Source organism: Clytia hemisphaerica, unplaced genomic scaffold (genome assembly GCF_902728285.1).
Source record: "Clytia hemisphaerica strain Z4C2 unplaced genomic scaffold, Clytia hemisphaerica genome assembly, whole genome shotgun sequence".
In the NCBI taxonomy this organism is placed as follows: domain Eukaryota; kingdom Metazoa; phylum Cnidaria; class Hydrozoa; order Leptothecata; family Clytiidae; genus Clytia; species Clytia hemisphaerica.
In genome coordinates, this window is record NW_027103528.1 from 1817956 (window position 1) to 1836747 (window position 18792).

General features: G+C 35.9%; 1 protein-coding gene and 1 long non-coding RNA gene across 3 annotated transcripts in view; both read right to left on the minus strand.

The window, feature by feature from the left end:
* The window catches only part of LOC136799505 (protein O-glucosyltransferase 2-like), a 28744-nt gene extending 21440 nt beyond the window's left edge, over positions 1-7304 (minus strand). Inside the window, exons 1-3 of the mRNA XM_067056220.1 lie at positions 7110-7304; positions 504-738; positions 44-243 (exon numbers count right to left, since the gene is read on the minus strand). Coding sequence (XP_066912321.1) covers positions 44-243; positions 504-688 — 385 coding nt within the window. The 5' untranslated portion in view covers positions 689-738; positions 7110-7304. The remainder of the gene's footprint in view (positions 1-43; positions 244-503; positions 739-7109) is intronic.
* Positions 7305-10396: 3092 nt separating this feature from the next.
* LOC136799507 (uncharacterized) lies at positions 10397-18555 on the minus strand. 2 transcript variants are annotated; one of them, XR_010845532.1, is made up of 6 exons: positions 18378-18555; positions 15418-15502; positions 14667-14841; positions 14031-14094; positions 11724-11787; positions 10397-11374 (listed from the first exon to the last, which is right to left on the minus strand). It is a non-coding gene; the product is annotated as an uncharacterized lncRNA (long non-coding RNA). The 2 variants fall into 2 exon arrangements; XR_010845531.1 differs by lacking the exon at positions 15418-15502 and having other exon boundaries at positions 18378-18548.
* Positions 18556-18792: the final 237 nt, after the last annotated feature.

Sequence of the window (18792 nt, forward strand, 5' to 3'; positions counted from 1 at the left end):
AAATACAAATTAACCAGCCGCCGGAACTAAGGAGCTTCCGTACCTTTAAGTTTATATGGTGATTTTGCAACATGTTTTCCATTATACATTACTGAGATTTCCACATTTTTATATGTTTCATAGAAACGCATGCGCACAATATAGGAACCGTCATTTCGATCGAGAACGTCTTTCCAAACACGTGGCTGACGATCAGCTTGTATTTTGACTGTCAATGCTTTGTTGCCGATCGAACGAGTGTAGCTGAAGGAATAAAAGAAAATCGGTTAGCCTCGGGCGAAAATGTCCTTAGTGAGATGAACAAGGATGCATCAACAACTAATACAGAGAAACCTATGTCAAATTTTCAAATCATTTTTTTGTTACTTTCAATTCTCTTAAAATTTTGGCATAGTGTTGTTGAAGATAGCAAATCCTAACCGATAAATATCACGGAAGCAAAACTTATAAATAAGTTTGCTTTCCGAGACTGAACCACTCAGACTTAGAACAATGGGGCTTACTTCTTGCCTTTTGTGTCAACAGCTTGTACATAAAAATATCGTACTGGAAGCACCACTTCTAGATTCAGTCCAGGACCATAAACCATGGATAAACTTGGACTGAGCTCTCTTTTGCCATGACAAAGACTGATCAGCCCTAAAATGACCAGGAGAAACACTATCCAACGCCTTTGTTGAAAAACCATTTCCTCTATCAATTCGAATTCATTTTTGTGTAATTAGTTCGCCTTCAACCCTAAAAAAGAAAGGTAAAATGAACTGAGAAGTCAATACACAATAATCGAGAAAGTAGAAAATTAGAAAACTGATAACTGACAGCCCAAGTAGTCCACAATTAAAGTAATGATCCCTTTATATAGTTTCACTTATGTTTTAAAGGTGCAATAAACTTAGCAGAAACGGAAAGAATGGAACAGAAATCATGCTAAAAACCTTTAGATTATAAAGATAAAAGTTTTGACAGCTAATATAATATATATGTAGTAAAGAAGTTTTATGAAAGTGTATAAATAAAAAATGATAAAATCAAATAGTAATAGAGATTTTCTTTTTGTCCAAGATAGGAATGTTGTGGTTTAAAAAACTCAGAATAGAAAAAGTAGATTAATCTTTATAGGCGATCGTGGTTAGGAAAACTGAAAAAAAAGACCTGAACAGCTAGAATTAGACAAATCTTTTGAAATAGAAATTTATGAAACATCCTCAAAGAAAAAAAGATTTAACTGAGATTTTTCAATTCACGAAGCCTTATTGAACAACAGAGGAAACACTCAGCAAGACCACCATATAAATTGGGTTACAAGAAAGAAAACCAGTGAGAAAGCAGAATGTTATGCTCCCAAATAAACCTAAACAACCATGAAAACCAAAACTTAATTTTCTATGCTTTTATTCAAATGGATGGCTGAGAAGCTAAATCGTACATAAGCCTTTAGAGTGTTAGTGTCTTAAATAATTTACACTAAATGTCTTCATTTGAAGGAATTTGGCTGGCTTTAGTAGCACTTTTAGGAGCGATTGAGTAACCCCTACAAGAAATATTTTGAACAGTTGGCTAGCCAACCAGCCAACTATAGAGCCTACCAGCCACCAGTCAACTTAGCCAACTTGGCCGACCATAAAATTTAAAGAAAGGGCGAGAATCTAGCCACTTTTATTACCTCTGCAGTGCTTTTCTGGAATCATGAATATCCTGCATAGTGTCCTTCAGGGTCTCTTCTCCCCCCTCCCCATGCCTAGAATGAAAATTTTCCATTCCCCCCCCCTCGTTTTCCCCCATCCTGGCTTCAAAAAATATTCTTTAGTGTATAGGGGATACAACATTTTGACCTCAAAACCCATCCCCCCCCTGAATCCAGGGGGGGGAGGACACTATGTATCATGAATTAAGAACTTAAAAGTGAAATTCTCAGGAAAAACAGTCAGAATATCCTAAAAGCCTACTACTGTACTTTCCAAGGTACCCAAATTCGTGTAATTCAGTATTGTCAAGCTGTTTAAACCTTAATTTATACTTTTTATTTATTCTAGAGAAGGTGGCTCAAATAAAAATTTCTTGCATAATGAACATCTCAGTCCTCAAGTTAGCAGGTATGAACATGGAGGGTAATTGTGGGGATTCAGGAGACCCATCTTGTATTTTATAACCTGATGTCAGTCAGGCTCTTAGGCTTAATCGTTGAGAAATTAAATGTTGTAGGAACCTTGAATCGGTCAGAATTCTCCTTGCCCCTCTACAAAAAAGAGCAAAATATCGCATTTTAAGTTTTTAATAAATGTTTGGGGGCTACTCAAAAAATCTCATATATTTGGGGGGACCAAAATGATTGGGGGTACCTAATTTTATGTGGGGGTACCTGAACCCTGGAGGACCCTATATCTATTATCTTTTAACATGTAAATATCCATCCTTTTATCAATAAATGATTTTAAAAGGTAGGGCACCCCCATTGGGGCCCCAGTCGGGCTACTTAGTGGGGTACCATTTAATTTAGACCAGAATTAAAACTGGCAACAGGAACTGAAAGCAAACGATTAATAAGGCCAATGTTTTTGGTTTTTCTGAAGGACAAAAGGTATAGGAAGGTTTACTATAGGAGGCTTAAAGCTGGGACTATTTATTAAAAAGATATGGGTACATAAGGTACTATTTTGGGTGGTAATTAAGATTTTACTTGGAAACTTTAATTCTGTTACCCCCACTCCACGCCACCTTGACATGAGCGAGGAAATCATGTTGGCCACCTCTCCTGAAAATTTCAGATCAAAACAAAAAAGGAACAAATTGGAAAAAGCTGGTTTTTGACTGTTTCTGATCCTAAAGTGCTATTTTTTGGTAAAAGCTACAATGAAGTCGGGCAACTTGCATCAGTGGAGGGAAACTTGCATAGCCATCAAATGACTGACCAATCAAAGAAGCAAAATTTCAAAACAAAATAATGAACTATGCAGCTTCGCTAGCAACTCTACTCTACCATTTTTGTTTTGATTTAAATTTGTATTTCAATGATTTAAGCCAGGTCATTGGTAACTGATGCAAGTTACCCGATCTCACATTATGCAATTCATATTTGGATTTCTACCCATTCATTGTCAATATATTTTTTATTTGAAAGCTTCATGGAATAAAAAGATAAAGCTAGTCAATCTTTTAGAGTCATTTTTCAAAAAAATTTGCGTAAATTGGTTTTGAATTTGGCATCTTACCCTACGCAAACGAACATGCTCTATGTAAGGGCTGATTTTCGATTTTTGGCTAGGTGATGGCTTCTTCAAAAAAGCAAACGACACAAATATTTTATGGGTATGGCTGTGGCTGTGTATTAGATTGGCTAGGAATTGGGCTATTATCAGTTAGGGTCAGGGTTGGAGCTCGAAACAAGCACTTTTTTGTGATTTTCTGTTATTATAGTCTAGTCAGTAGTCTGTGCAATATAAATAGCAATAACAAACGCTCTCTGGTATGAATTTGTGGCGCAGTGGTTAGAGCGTTGGGTTTCTAATCATCGGAAATTTGCATTTAGTGGGTTCGAGTCCCACCGATGGCAATCTTTTGGAAAATTATTCAAACAGTTGAAAAACATAAAAAATAACTTGCAAAGTCCCAAAAAGTCAGAAAAACTACGAACTAGAGACTGAAAAGTAGGAAATAAGTCCAGATTATGTCTTTTGCAATTGTGAAGAAGCCACAACCTTTTGGCTCAGCTCGGCTTGGACATACCCGTCATCTTGCAAACCTAGTACTCCCCCCCCCAGGCCAGCCATCTCTGGCTAATTTTTCAGTAACAGCTAACTATCAAGGTTGGCCGGGCGACGGGAACAAGATTAACGTATATTATATGTTATATACCTAGCAGCCTGGTCACAACAAATCTTATTGAAAATTGGACCTTATAGTAGGGGGAGATTTGTAAAATCGCTCGATTTTTTTAGTCAAAACACTTGTTATACATTTTTGGAAAGCTAAGGGGTAGGGGAATCAAAATAACTTGGGTGCCACCAAAGTGTCCGAAAAAAAATTGGCACCCAAGTTATTTTGATTCCCCTACCCCTTAGCTTTCCAAAAATGTATAACAAGTGCTTTGACTAAAAAAATCAAGCGACCTCAAAAAAACGAACAAATTTCCCCCTACTATTAGGTGGCCATCAAAAATATGTTGCACTCAGGTCCAAAATGACCTAAAAATGAGTTGGCAGTACATTTTTTGAAGTACCAAGGAGAGAATATTTACCTATCCTATGTGTAGGGGAGTCAGCCAAATTTTCAAAATTAAATCAGAAGAAACAAAAGTAGGCTCATCTGATAGCCCTAAGCATTAGAAAATAAATGAGGGGTCACCTTTGAGAAATGGCGTAAAGTGCTTCAAAATATAATGCTTTACTCACAAGTCAGAATGATTCCTTTATAAAACCTTTATAATCCTTTATAAGTTACATCGTCTATCTTTTTCTTTAGATCTAAACTCCCTTGCTCACTTTTGAGAAAAAAAAGCCAACGATTTTGTTGACTTTCCCTTTGTCGGGATTTTTCCTAAATAAACAGTCGGGCGACCTAAACGTAACATATTTTTGATACTCGCCTTATCAGTCACAAAATATAATCCTTTACAGATAAATTTAGGTTTTGGTCCCTGGGGGACAAGATTTGGATTTTTTCTAATTTTTTCTTCACTGTAGCTAACTATTATTTTTATAACCCGCAATTTTCAAAATTTGTGAATTTGCTATTTTAAATTTCATGACCCTGCCGACGCACCTGACTTTACAAAGACCGGACACGCAAAGTCCGGTGTGTTGGAATAGGATACTTGTCATGGATCACCGGACAATCTTGAGATCTCAACACCAAAAGTTCAAAATATTGACACAGGACAAAAGGTTTCCGGTGTGGCTGAGGAATATTTGTGGCATTGGAAAAACATACAGTTAGACAGGAGAACCCGTCTTCGTATTTAAATCTGATGTATAAATACTTCCAGTGAGTCCATTTTCAAACTCAAAACAAAATAGCCTATTTTCTTGCTGGATTCACTTGCCGAAGGCAAAAGTTGTATATTTATAAAATTTTGTTTCGAAACCTAAAAGTGAGAATGACCACCGGCAAAAAGATGTGTTTTGATTGGCAGATTCTTATCAACGTTTTTTTAGTGGGAAATTTGAAACTTTCAAATTATCAGCCCTTACCAAGCTATTCATTTCGCCATCAGATTATAAATAAAGGAATCATAGCATGGATCTCCAGGCTTAACACACAGTAAGGTAGGGCAGTTAGTCACACTAGGAAATCAAACTTTCAGAAAAAAAAACATCAGTCATCTACAGGATGTATTTGCAACAACAAGGATGAGAGTTACCTGAATCAAGTTCAAGATACAAAGACAATCAATTAAAACTTGAAAACTTAAAATGAGACAAAATGACAGATTGCGGCAGCAACCAAATATCGACCAACCAAATTTTATCATTCAATTCCCGAGACAGCGCTTCGATTTTTAAGGCCTTGTTTATACGCTAAAGTAAAAATATTTCTGCACATGTTAATGGGTCATTGTTTGAGGCCCGGCAAAATTTCCGGGAAATAGCCTATCCGGCGGTGCGCGGATCTAGGTGGGTTCTGCCTCCCCCGTAGATCTTTTTCTTGGGAAGTTGATCTTCAAATTAATTTTCAAGGTTGGCTTGGCTCAAATTTTTTCATCTATGGCTCAAATTTTAGGCAATTTCTCAAAGTTTTTGAAAATATTAATTTCATTAAAAAGCACCGGCTTATTTTTTCATGAATCCCTCCCGGCGCATTTTTTTCCTTGAGAGTCAAGTAAACGATATAGGGCTTTCGCAGCATTAATCTTTGATACACATTTTGGCAGGACGATAGTGTGACTAACTGTAGGGTCATTACAGAAGCAGCCACCGACCTAAAATTTGCAAATATCTGTTCTGATTTGCCAGCTGGAAGGATTTCCCCGAAATTAAGAACAGTTCCGCGTTTTTACTTCAGAACAGTTATATTTTTCAAGCTAGGAGGTAAAAAAACTTTCAGAACAGGTACGAAATTACCATACCACACTACCAGGCGATTGATTTTACGCAAGTTAACTGTACTTATCTACCAGGAGGGCTGACAAAATCTTAAGAACAGATTGCAAATTCCAGCTCTAGATTGAAGGACTTTTAAGAACAGTGTTAATTTCCAGCTAACAGTTTAAATATCTATGCGAACAGATTGACAATTTCCAGATGTTTTGTAGAACAGATGGAGAATTTTCAGCTGCCACTCGAGGCAACCACATTCAGGACCCTACCGACGCACCGGACTTAACGAACACCGGACACGCGAAAGTCCGGTGTCAAATGAGAATTTTTTTTACCACCGGACAATTTCTACACCGGACTTAAGGAAGTCGGATGTCCGGTGTTGGAGAAGGATATTTTTACCACCGGACAATCAAAACACCGGACATGACCAGTCCGGTACGTCAGTCCGGTACGTCCAGTGTTTCTTAATTTTTTGTTTCATAAATGTCCGGCGTTCAAAATTCCCTGTATGCAACACCGGACTTATTGCGTCCGGTTTAGCGAAAGGATTTTTTGCCACCGGACAAATACACCGGACAGTCCGGTGCGTCGGCAGGGTCCTCCACATTCAGAAGGAAAAGAACAGATCTCAAAGATTTTTTGACTTTTTTGAAATCCCCTCAGAGCAGATAGGAAATTCTTAGGCACCTTATTTTTTGGATATCAAACTATTTTTTCATAAGAACAGATCATATTTTTCCAGTTGGTCTCAATCTTCAGTAGAACAGATTATATTTTTCCAGCTTGTCTCAATCACAATCTTCAGTAGAACAGACCACTTTTTTCCAGCAGAATTTTTTCTTTAGTTCGCTAAGAACAGACTGCCATATCCAGCTGGAACGTGCCTTCAGAACAGATATTTTGAAGTCCCTCTTCTTCGGTGGATGCTTTCGTCATTAAATTTCTGGATAAAAAAACCCTAGGTTAATTAGTTCCTATTTTTCGAAAAGGTTGTGAAGGTTCCAAATGATTAAAATCAATTCAGACATCAGATAAGAACTATTAGAAAATTGTAAAAGAACTAAAAGAACTCACCAGGGCTGATTTTGATGTGCAGACTTTGTTGCATATGTCGATATGTTGCATATGGGACTCCTTGCGTAGTGTGCCAGGTAGGTGATAACTACTATCCGTATATCTAACACTCCTTCTACTCCTTTTCCTTTCCTATCTTTCTTCTGTATCTTTGCTTCTACTGACTGTTTGAGACTTAGTTTCTCATTTCTGACTAAGTTTGATACCTGTCAATCATTCTTCGACCAATCAAATCATCGCACCGGGCCGGATTCGAACCACCACTAAAGAAAGACCTTCTGATTCGGAAGCCAACACGCTATCCGTTGAGCCACACTCGCACAGCCGAAGACAAAATTTGGAAATACTTATAGAATGACAAAAAGGACGGGGGTAATGTTATTATAATATGGGTAAAAGTACCCCTTTTTTAACCTGACTGAAATTCGAGCCGTTACTAGCAACCCTGCGGGGCCCAAGGCGCCGAGTATGCACCCGGCACAGTGACAAGCCGTTACTAGCAACGCTGACCCTACCTAACTGTTAATGACCCAATACCCCCTGAAAACGGAATTACGGATAGGAAAAAAAATCGTGTTAGATCTACGGATAGTATATATCACTTTCCAGTGTGCCAGCGGACCGAATGTACCAATGTGTACCGAACATGCAGAAAAGCTACCATTATGGCTCGCTGTTTTTTTTTTTTGTTTTTTTTTCGGAAAAAACAAAAAAAGTATTTAAACAAAAGTAGTGAAATAAACTAGACAAAATGATGGCTCGCTGTTGCCGGTACCGATGTTCGGCAGCTTCCGTACGTCGGCGCCCTGCCCGATCGGAGAGGGGTTTTGGGGGACGGCTTCCCCCTTTTTTTGTAAGCATAAACGGCATAAACAAATAATATCAGGTGTAAATCACCCACCATATATCTTGAATCATCGACGATGATTTATACAGGTCGCAGGACGTGCTGCTGGAGTCTGAAAAGTGGACCGTGCTCTTTGGGGCCCTGTCAAATACCCGGGGGGCAGTCAGGCAAATTGACCGACGGGTATGTGCGGTGGTTAACGGTATGTTTTTCAAAATATCAGAAATACACTGTAACTGTAAGGGTGGACTTTTGATAAATGCACTGAATGGGTAGAAATTTCAGCAAAGTTAGGGAAAAATGCAAATTTTTGCTCGAAAATCTTGATTTTTTTGCTCTAAAACTAAAGGTAAAAGAGTTTAAAATTTGAAAAAATGCACTGTAAGGGTGGGAGTGTGATTAATTACGTGCGTCCCGTGCCCTCGTGGGTCGTGCCTTCGTGCCTCGTGCGTCCCGTGCCCTCGTGCCTTCGTGCCCTCGTGGGTCCCGAAAAAAATTACGTGGGTCCAAAAAAAAAATCTCGTGGGTAGTTCGTGGGTCCGAAAGAAAATCTCGTGGGTACAGTTCGTGGGTCCGAAAAACATATACTTGCCACTCAGAATTATTGCCCCGCAGGGGCTTTTGTTGCTTCACGTAGCGGACTTGCTCGCCAGAAAAATATTCATGATTCATGTTGTTTCTTCAGATTTTTTTCGTGATATTTTTTTTAACTTTCGTGCATTTTACACAGAGCACTTGTGAAAGCGAGAAATCGAAAGTCCCGTTTGCACTGCCAGTCTACACAGTTTAAAGGGGAAAACATAAGAGACAAGGTGTCAAAAGTTGAATCGGATTTCGGGATTATGGCGGGCGGGAGATGGTGGCGTACGCCTGGGGCGGATTCGCACGGGCGGAGAAGAAGAATCTGGAAATCGAAAATTGAAAATGAAGCAATCCCAGTACAGCCTCGTGGTGTGTACGCTACACGAGGTACGCAAACTGCAGAAATCCTGGAATCACTGGAAGTGGGAAGTTCTCCGATCTTTTTGTTTTATGGTGGTTGATTCCCTAAATCGAATTGGAAGAAATCGGAATTTGCTGAAGGCAGGAACTTTCTTAAACTCGTAAACTTGGTAAGGATTTTTTCTCACTATCTGCAGGACTGCAGCATCCTCTGGCGTTTTTTGCCCGTCCGATAAGTCTGTTTTTTTTTAAAATAAGTTTTGGAATTACAATAGCAAGTAAATGGTTTATTACTAGACAGTTCCTATATACAGTCTGCCCCAGCTTGCAAAAATCGAGGAAATGTATAAACGAAAATAAAAAGTGTCCCGACTAGGGTTCGAACCTTCTTGTTTCCGATTCCCCATGTTGATTGACTTATTACTAAGTTGAGAGCCGATTTATACCATTGCGCCACACGTGCGTTATTTATTTAGTTCCAGAAGAATTTCTTAAACATAAACTACTGTTTATAAGAACATATTGGAATGGGATAGACGAAGGACACATGGTACAATTTCTTGTTTTATAGGAATGGTGATTTTCGTTTCATCATAAATATTCTTAACTACTCTTTGGAGGAGATAACAAAATACTTTTAAAGGTATTCTAAGATTATTATGATCAAGTCATACTTCAATTCAAACAGTGTAAATTCTTATAGATGGAGACGTGTATTTACAAATAAAAAGAGTATGTGTAAGGGTGAATTCCAAAAATAAGAAAAATTGAAGAACCATCATGGTATCATGAACCGACCTAGGAAATGGGGGGTAATGTGCCGTCCTTAGGGGTGTCTTTTTTGGATCTTTAAATCACCACGATTCTTAAAATCACAAAATTTAAATCTCAGTCTCAGTCTCAGTCCTTGTAAAGTCGCTAAAATTCTATTCCTTGTCCTTCAAAAGTTCCAATAAGCAAAATAGCTTCAATAAGGGTAATTCATGTTTTTGTTTTTTTTCAGCCGCTTAAGGGTCCCATACTTCATCTTGTTAACTTGTTCTAAGAAATGGACGGCTCAAACCTCACACCTTCTACTAATGCAGAATACGTCAAGTATGCTCCACTCGGTATGTACCTCGTTTTCCTTTTTTTCAAAAGAATTTAAAATTGCAATACACGCTTTTTTTAAAGAATACGAGGCTGAAATTTGGCAAAAACCTTGAAACAAATAAAGAACAATCTGATTTTAACAGATTTATAACCCATTTTGAGCTCTCAGAAACTAAGCGTATTTAAGCCTGAAAAATTCAAAAGGCTTGAACAGCAAATTGGATTCAATTATTTTACTCTACTTTTTTTCTCAAAATACAATTATGATAGATGACACGACTGATGAAGAGGACGAATTTGAAAAAGAACAAGATGCTTTGAACAAAGAATTTAATGACATATACGACGATTTGTTTGCAAAAAAATCTCAAGGTAAAAAAGATCGCATATTTCGGTTAAAGATCTTTTTAGACTAGTTAATATAGTAAACTAATAAATACAAATTTGAAAAACGATGTAAATAATCTAGCTATGTCTTACTCGAACCTTTTCGAACTACTCACAATTTTTTGAACAATTACAAAATTTTCAATTAAAAATGGTTCAAATTCTACTTTTTCGAATGTTTCCATTCTCCAATTGTATCCGCAAAACATTTCGCAATACAAGAAAAGGTAGTGACGTAGGTGGTGGCCCTTTAGTTTTAGCTGTCTAAACGCAAGTAATAAATTTTTCGTACTACTCCTATAAATTTAGTGGAGATCGAAGAAGATGAAGAACTTGTTAACTTGGATGTGTACGCTGAAATCGAAGACACAAATGCAGAGAAAGAATGTTCAATATTTTCAGAAACAGATTCGGAATCGGATGAATCAGACATTGAAGATGGTGTTAAAAATATAGCCTTTAGAAAAAAATCTTTTGAACCAGAGCACACGGACAATAACTTCCATGACAGGTATGATCGTAAAACAGTGGTTAGTCTAAATCAATCGAGCTGTAATAAGTCGAGGGAGGAAGTGATCTTCACATACTAAAAGTTGGATCATCCCAAGGTGATTATCTAATAATTCGGTAATGTATAGTAATTCTATATCACTTTATTTTCAGGAGTGAGAGCAATGAACAAGGTTCATCAACAAGATTTACTAGTGACGCCAACGAAAATCAAAGTAAGTATGGGTCGATTTTTCAATTATAACAAGAAACTTGATAAATGTCTGAGAGGATTGAAATATCGTTCAAGAAAATGTTTTGTGTTTTAAATTTTTAGTACGCATCATCTTTATAATTTGATTGATTATAACAAGGATGTAGCTAAATTACTAAAACTTCAACATGTTTAGAAGGTCCATCCACGGTCTTAGCAAAAATATTCTTTCACAAAGTTTCCTTGTTTAGCTGGAGACGATATCGTACTGCGATCATCAACTTTGGAAGATACCTACAAAGAGATAAAATCATATGAAATAAATTCTGGCTTTAAATATTCAAAATATGAAAAAACAAAAGGCTTTGGAGGAGGTATCTACTTTACTATTTATCACGCATATAGAATAAAAAGTTTGATATATTATGAGATCTTTTGCGCCAGATAGGGAGCTAAGCAAACCTGTAGGAAAAAAAGACCAGAGGGGCTGTTTACTGGATAGAAGCTTTTCTTGTGAAAATAAAAACGTTTGTATTCTTGATAGTTAACTAAAGGTTATCTTTTTTTGAAGATGAAATCGATTTAAAGAAGAAACATAAAGTGTACTGGTCCATGAAAGGATCCTCTAAAAACGAAATCGTACCTTTCTCCGGAACTCCTTTTGTCATCAATGCTTCGTACAATTTGTTCTGTGCGCATGGGAAGGACTTCAACAAATCACATAAAGAGAAAAGAAAGCAAAAAAAAATAGAAGAGGTAAGAACATGACAAAAATAGATAATTTAAAGGGGTGATTATCCCTTTTACTAATTGTTACGTAGAAGCATTTGTTGTAGCAAACTACAACACTACAATATCATTCACTGAAAAAATGACAAGTCAATCCTAATTTCAGGCCAACCAAGAACATCCTACCATGAAGAAATCTAGAAATTACATCCAAGATACAATGAAGACTGGTTGTCCGGCTCGGCTGACAATAAAAGATATTATATACTTTCCAGAATACAAGGTATATCACAATGAATCTCGTCTAGTTCATTATTGTCTGAGTGAAAAATGATGATATCGATTATTAATTCCGTACCCAAAACTTTTAATTATTAAATTCATATAATACTATTTTAGGTCGATCTTGAAGCATCAGATCACAAGAAAAAGCAAGTATCAAAGACGTTGAGAGGTTTGCTTGAAGAAGGAGAATGTCCAGAGCTAGAAAGGTTGTTTGTAACCGAAATATCACACGAAAATAAACACGTTGGTCATTATGTTGGAGAGGTATAATATGTTCCATTCAACGTACATTGCGACGACAAAGAATATATAATGCGCCTCATTTTAAAAGGAAATCGGATTGAATATTGACAATAAAAAACATGCCTTCTTTCTTTTGTTTTATTTTAGCTTGGAGGCCTTTCGCAGCGTCTCGATCCGGATATCATCAAACAGATCGAATCATTAGCAAAGGATGGTATTCGAAGACCTGCTCAAGTAAAAACGCTCCTCGAGCTCTATGTAAAGAATGATCTGTTCAAGGGCAAGGAACTACCGAATGAGAATAACAGACGCTTCTACCCCAAAAAAAGTGACATAAGGGCCCACATAAATAAAGTGAAAATGAAAAACAGGTTCTCAAAAAATGACCAAGCCAATGTCATCGAACTCATAAAGAAATGGCGAGCTGAAAACCCAAACGAAAAGATTTTTTTTAGAAGCTACGGGGAAGGAGAGGGTGCTAAAATTTATAACGAAAATGCCGAGCTAATTGATGTGCTTACAAATCAGAAAGAACAAAGATTGCTATTTGTCCACCAAAATCCAAACGAAAAACGGTTAATGAAGCGGTACGGGAACGAGATCGGCCTATTAGACGCCACCCACAAAACCACAAAATATAGGCTACCGTTGTTCTTTGTTGCCACAAAAACAAATGTGGACTATCAAGTGATAGGCTCATTTGCTATCCAAGATGAGACGACAGAATCAATCCTCGAAGGACTTGCCAAATTAAAAGAATGGAATCCAGAATGGAACCCCAAAGTTATGATGGTGGATTATTGTCAAGAGGAAATAGATGCTTTGCAAGCCCTTTTTCCAGGTAATATTCACAATTCTAAGTTTTACATTCACGCGTTAGAAGTAAAATCACAAGTATAGAAAATAGCTGTAAATAGAAGAAGAAATAATCGACCCTGTATACAAGTTTTTATTTGTTTTTCATTCTATTCACTTTACCTGTTACCTGTATACATGTGTATGAAAAATTGAGCATAACATAATGGTATTATGAAACTTAATGATTTAATAATTTTAAAACTGGCAAAGAGTTTTGTTTCAATTTCTTTAGATACGATCATCTTACTATGCGATTTTCATCGAGAACAGGCTTGGGAACGATGGCTGAGCAAAACGAAGCATGGAATGACTGGGAAAATGTATGGCAAGGAAGATGATGATGAGAATGATGGGAAGGGGTTGACAAAGAGGGATGTCGTTTTACAAATGCTTCGGCCGATAGCGAGTTCAGAAACAGAGGAGGAGATGAAGATTCGGATTGAAATTTTAAAATCAAGCGACATTTGGAATGATGAAGGTTCATCAAAGCTTCGAAGCTGGTTAGAGACTACCTGGTTCCCTTGTTGCAAGGTATTGAGTAAATTTCATTTAGAAGATTTGAACTGGCTTAGGTTGAAATTTAAGATCATGTGGTCATTTAGCATGGAAAATTCTAAAGATCAATACACTTTTTAGTTTTTGTGTCTTGCACAATGTTAATGTGGTATTTGTTATGGTATAGAATTTTATCTGCAGGAACTAACTTAGCTAATCCATTCATTTTTTAATTTTTTCTCAGAGATGGGTTTATTGTTACAGAAAGGACTTGTTGTCAATCGAAATTAATACCAACAACGGGGTTGAGCGAAAAAATAGAGACTTAAAATATGAATACCTTAAACAAGCCAATGACAAATCAGTTTCTGGTATGTTGACTACATTGACACGCAAATTCCTTCCTGAAAAATATAAAGAGTAAGTAACAGTTGTTGATAAACTATTTAAATAGGCATTGTCAATACAGCTATCATAGAAAATGAATAGTAATTTCTTGTTCAGTTCTTAGTTTTTCCATTCATGGAAAAAAATCTTCAGCTGCCTAAATGGAAAGATCTTTGTAGGAATACCAAAGAATTTAAAACCTACTTTGAGTTGAATTATGTTTGCATGATTGATTAATTTCAACTTTTGTTTAAGGTACAAGGACAAAAATTTGGTATGTTCTTCCCTTCACCGAGGATATAGTAAATACATTCCCCAATATCTACATAACAGACCACGCTATCTTGTCCAACACTGTCGAAACAAACTGCTCATAGCAAATGTGTTGGATATCAATAAGACGAGGATTGAGGAGCAACAAAACATCTACAGAATTCAAAGTTTTGAAAATGATGTATCCTATTCAGTTGACCTTCGCAAACCACATTGTGATTGCTTTTCTTGGAGAAAAACAAAATTGCCATGTAAGCACATGTTCGCAATTATTTTACACACAAAGGAGACATGGGATACTTTTCCAAAGACCTACCGGGATTCAGTTTACATGACATTGGATGAGGCAGTTGTTGGAGATATAAAACGCTTGATTTCAAAAACGTCAACTTCAACACCGGTTGGCAAAAATGAAACTCCAGAACAGGAAGAAACTTTATCTTTTGATTCAGAGTCAGAGTTTGTTCAAGAACATCCAACAGTTGATTTGCCTAAAAGAATGAAGATATCAAGATCTAAATTTGGAGAATGCAGAGAGCACTTAAACGAAATCAAGTCACTGACATACTTGGTTACTGATGAAAGTGTAAGTACCAAAAAAATTCTCAGTTGATTTTTAAAATGTGCAATTTTTTTTTTAAATTCACAACCTTTATTAGGCTGTGTGTCCCCTGGTAAAAAATAAGTTTCTTTGTCTCAAATAGTTTGAGACAACTGTGCTAGATTTGATTTACTACGGATGAAAAAAAATAAGCCATAGAAAATGAACATTTTTGAAAACTTTTACTTCCCATCACTCATTTGTTTTTCTCTGTCGCAAAAAAAATCATTCCAAACATATAGACATATGCCTAGATTTATTTTTGTGAACAGGTATTTGCGATGAACAATTTTTTTTTCAGTGGACACTTAGCCTTCAGATTTCAGGTTTTGAAATATCATCCTAAATAGATTAAATATGTTTATTTAAGATTGCTGAAGATTTGGAAATAAAACTGAGAGAAATCAGAAACATGCTGAGATCAGTCGCTCCCAAGAGTTCTGGACTAGTTCATGAAGAAAAAAACCTTGTCACGTCCAAATGTAAATTTGAAGATCTTCCAAAAGAAAAACCCAAAAAACATGTTGCAGCAGGTAGAGTTGGTAAAGGAGCTGAAAAGAAACGTAAAGCAGCTATTTTAAATGTTGCACCAAAGAAGTCGAAGATTAAAAAGGTAAAATTGTTAATAAGACATTATCATAATAATATTGTTACATTATCAAATTTGAAATCAACAGCAGCCCTTGTACATTTCATAAATATCTACATAAAACCTGAAAACTTTTACCCGATGTGGTGTAGGCTTAATTACAACTTGAACAAGGAAAAACAGAAACATTTCAAATTTTTGCTTTTCTTCTTAATCAAGGTTGAAACAGAACTAATCGATTTAACAATACCATGCACCTATGATGTTCCACTTACAAATCAAAATGAACAAACACTCTTTATATCTGATGCCAAGCCAAAAAAAGCAAATGGTAAGGAATTATTCCTAAATCAAATTTTAACAGTTGAGGGTACCCTGCCCTGAAATAGGAGTAATACCTCAATAAAGATATAAAACTGCATTTGTGGTATATACGTAAAACGAATTTCATCATCTGAAAATCATTTAAATATTTCCCCTTAAACAGCCTTTATTTTACAGTCACACTCATGAGATTTTCTGTATTTGCTTTTATAGAATGCCTTACTAGCAAAGAAAACAGTGAAGTTGGTATATCTCATTTTGAAGGTAAACAATAAAATAAAAGAGAACAGTGATTCAACGTTAAAGGGATTCAGGCATAAAAAAATAATCTTAATCCAGATATATATAGCTATCTAAAAAAGTATTTGATAATTTAACTCAAGTCATTGCCAGTGATTCTATTTCAAAAATATCAATCTCCTAATTCTTGTACTGTACTTTTTCAAGACAGTTAAGATTTTAATAATTTTTAGCGTATTTTTATTAAAATTGAAACTTTTAACTGCCTTACTATCCTGTTATTTAGTAAATCTGAGAGCCTACCTTTTTAACTACAAGATCTTTTGCTCATAACCAAGTTGATAAAGTGATTAAAAAACAGACCCTGTATCCCTGTAATTTTAGATTTAACTGGTAATGCATCAGATGATTGTGTAATCACTCTCAACAAACCGGCACATGGAGTACCAAAAAAAACTAGGAAAATCAAATTGACAACTCGTGAAATTAACCTCATTCGTAATGATCAAATGCTTACTGATGAGTCAATCAATTTGGCTCAGCAGTATCTCAAAAAGGAGTTTCCTCATCTTGGTGGTTTGTTTGATACAAGTTTGCTGAAATGGAACATGCAGGATGTGATTCCATCAAACAACCACTACCTCCAAATTGTCAATTTGGGTAATTTACATTGGGTATGTGTTTCATCACTATCATTGAAAGAAAAAACAGATAACCAATGTCATGCTATTTATGATAGTCTGGTTGGGGAAACACTTTCTGATGAGATCAAAAGTACAATTGCATCATTTTCTCACTGTGAAGAAGACAACATCAGGCTTGAAGTGCAACCGGTCCAGCAACAAACCAATGGTGTTGATTGTGGGGTCTTTGCTATTGCTTTTGCTACATTGTTGGCTCATAACAAAGATCCTACAACAACTACATTTGATTTGCAAAGAATGAGGGAACATCTCATTTCTGTCTCCAAAATGAGAAAATGACTTTGTTCCCAACAATCACAAAGAGGGTGCGAAAATGTAATAGAAAAAGACATATTGTACCCCTTTACTGTGAATGTCGAAAACCCTATTTCCCAGATAAAGACTCAATGGCCTTCTGTGATTCATGTCGACAATGGTATCATTTTAAATGTGAAGGATTAAAAAAATCAAAAAGCCTTTCCAAATCAGTGGAATGGAAATGCAAAAAGTGTCAGAGGAAATGATATGAACTGAAATTTTAAAAGATATATTTTTACATCATTATTTAAAAAAATGAAAAGTACTTTTAAAAGGATGAACGCTTTTTCATTTTGGTATTTTAGTCTTTGTGGCTCATTGTCATTACTTAATTCTAAAGCTCCCTCTCTCTGTACTCTGACGATATATGTGCTTTGTCATTCATATAATACACCGTTTAGGAGTCTCACCTCCTCCACCGTGTTCCACCGTGAAAATGGTAGGTAAAAATGCACACTTTAGTACTGTGGAAGGTTAGAGGAATGTAAACATTGTCAATTTTTTTCTTTCCTTTAAAAAGAATGATTTATATATTTGAACATGATATAAATGATAATTTTATGGATCTCTCCTGAAAATTTCACAAAAATTCATCTAGAGGAAAAGAAGTTATGATTAAAAGGAGTTCTTTACCTACTGTTTTTTTCTACTGAGTTTCCTTATTAAAACCAAATTTTTACCTACCGTTTTTTACGCTCTCCCCCGTAGTTTACCGCGATTGCTAAAATCAAAACAATGGAAAATTGTTTGGACGCGTGCGCAGTCGACACTACTAAACGGTGTATTGCTTCAAAAAATTAATATATATTATAAGGGGGGTATACAGTATTTAACATATATTTCTTTTCTTTAATTTAATTTTCATTTCCTTCCTTTTTTAAAACATATTTTAACCTCAGACCTTGTTCAACTGTTTTAACAGTTGAAAAAGCTAATTTTTATAACTTGTATATATGTTTTTTTATCATAGTGTTGTCTAGCTAGTTTGGTTTTTATATGGGAGTTTATATCTTTCATTATGTTTCTGCTGTATTTTCGCAACAACAAAGCCGTTAAAGCTCATATGATTATTCTTCTATGCTTTATTTGTATTGTAGCAGTATACAAAATATGGTAACAGTTTTGACTTACATGTTCTGTGTATATACTGTATTTATTTCCGTATTTATAGGAGTTTTAAAAGACTTACCTTACTGTTGATCAACCTTGCATTCAGTTTCTGTGATTCTTACATGTTCTGTACTGTATTTATAGGAGTTTTAAAAGACTTACCTTACTGTTGACCAACCTTCATTCAGCTTCTGTGATTTCCTTCTTAGACCAGCTTTAGACTTATAGACTTCGGCTCTCACTCTACCATGTACTTTCACTTTCGATCGGGAGAATCGGGGAAATCCGATAAAAGCGAAAAATCCGATTCAACTTTTGACACCTTGTCTCTTATGTTTTCCGTTTAAAGGTTTCACAAACAACAAACAGCTCACAAGATTTTTGCTTGGTTAATATCTTTTTAACGTAGTTGCTCAAAACTAAAACTGGATTTAGTTGAGGGACATTGTTTGCTACTGAATGAATAACTATCAAACTACTGATATTGGATCAAACCTTATACGATTGTCGTCAGAAATGGATGACATCTTCAATCAATGTACAATGAATGACAGTGTGTTTTACACACACAGTCTGA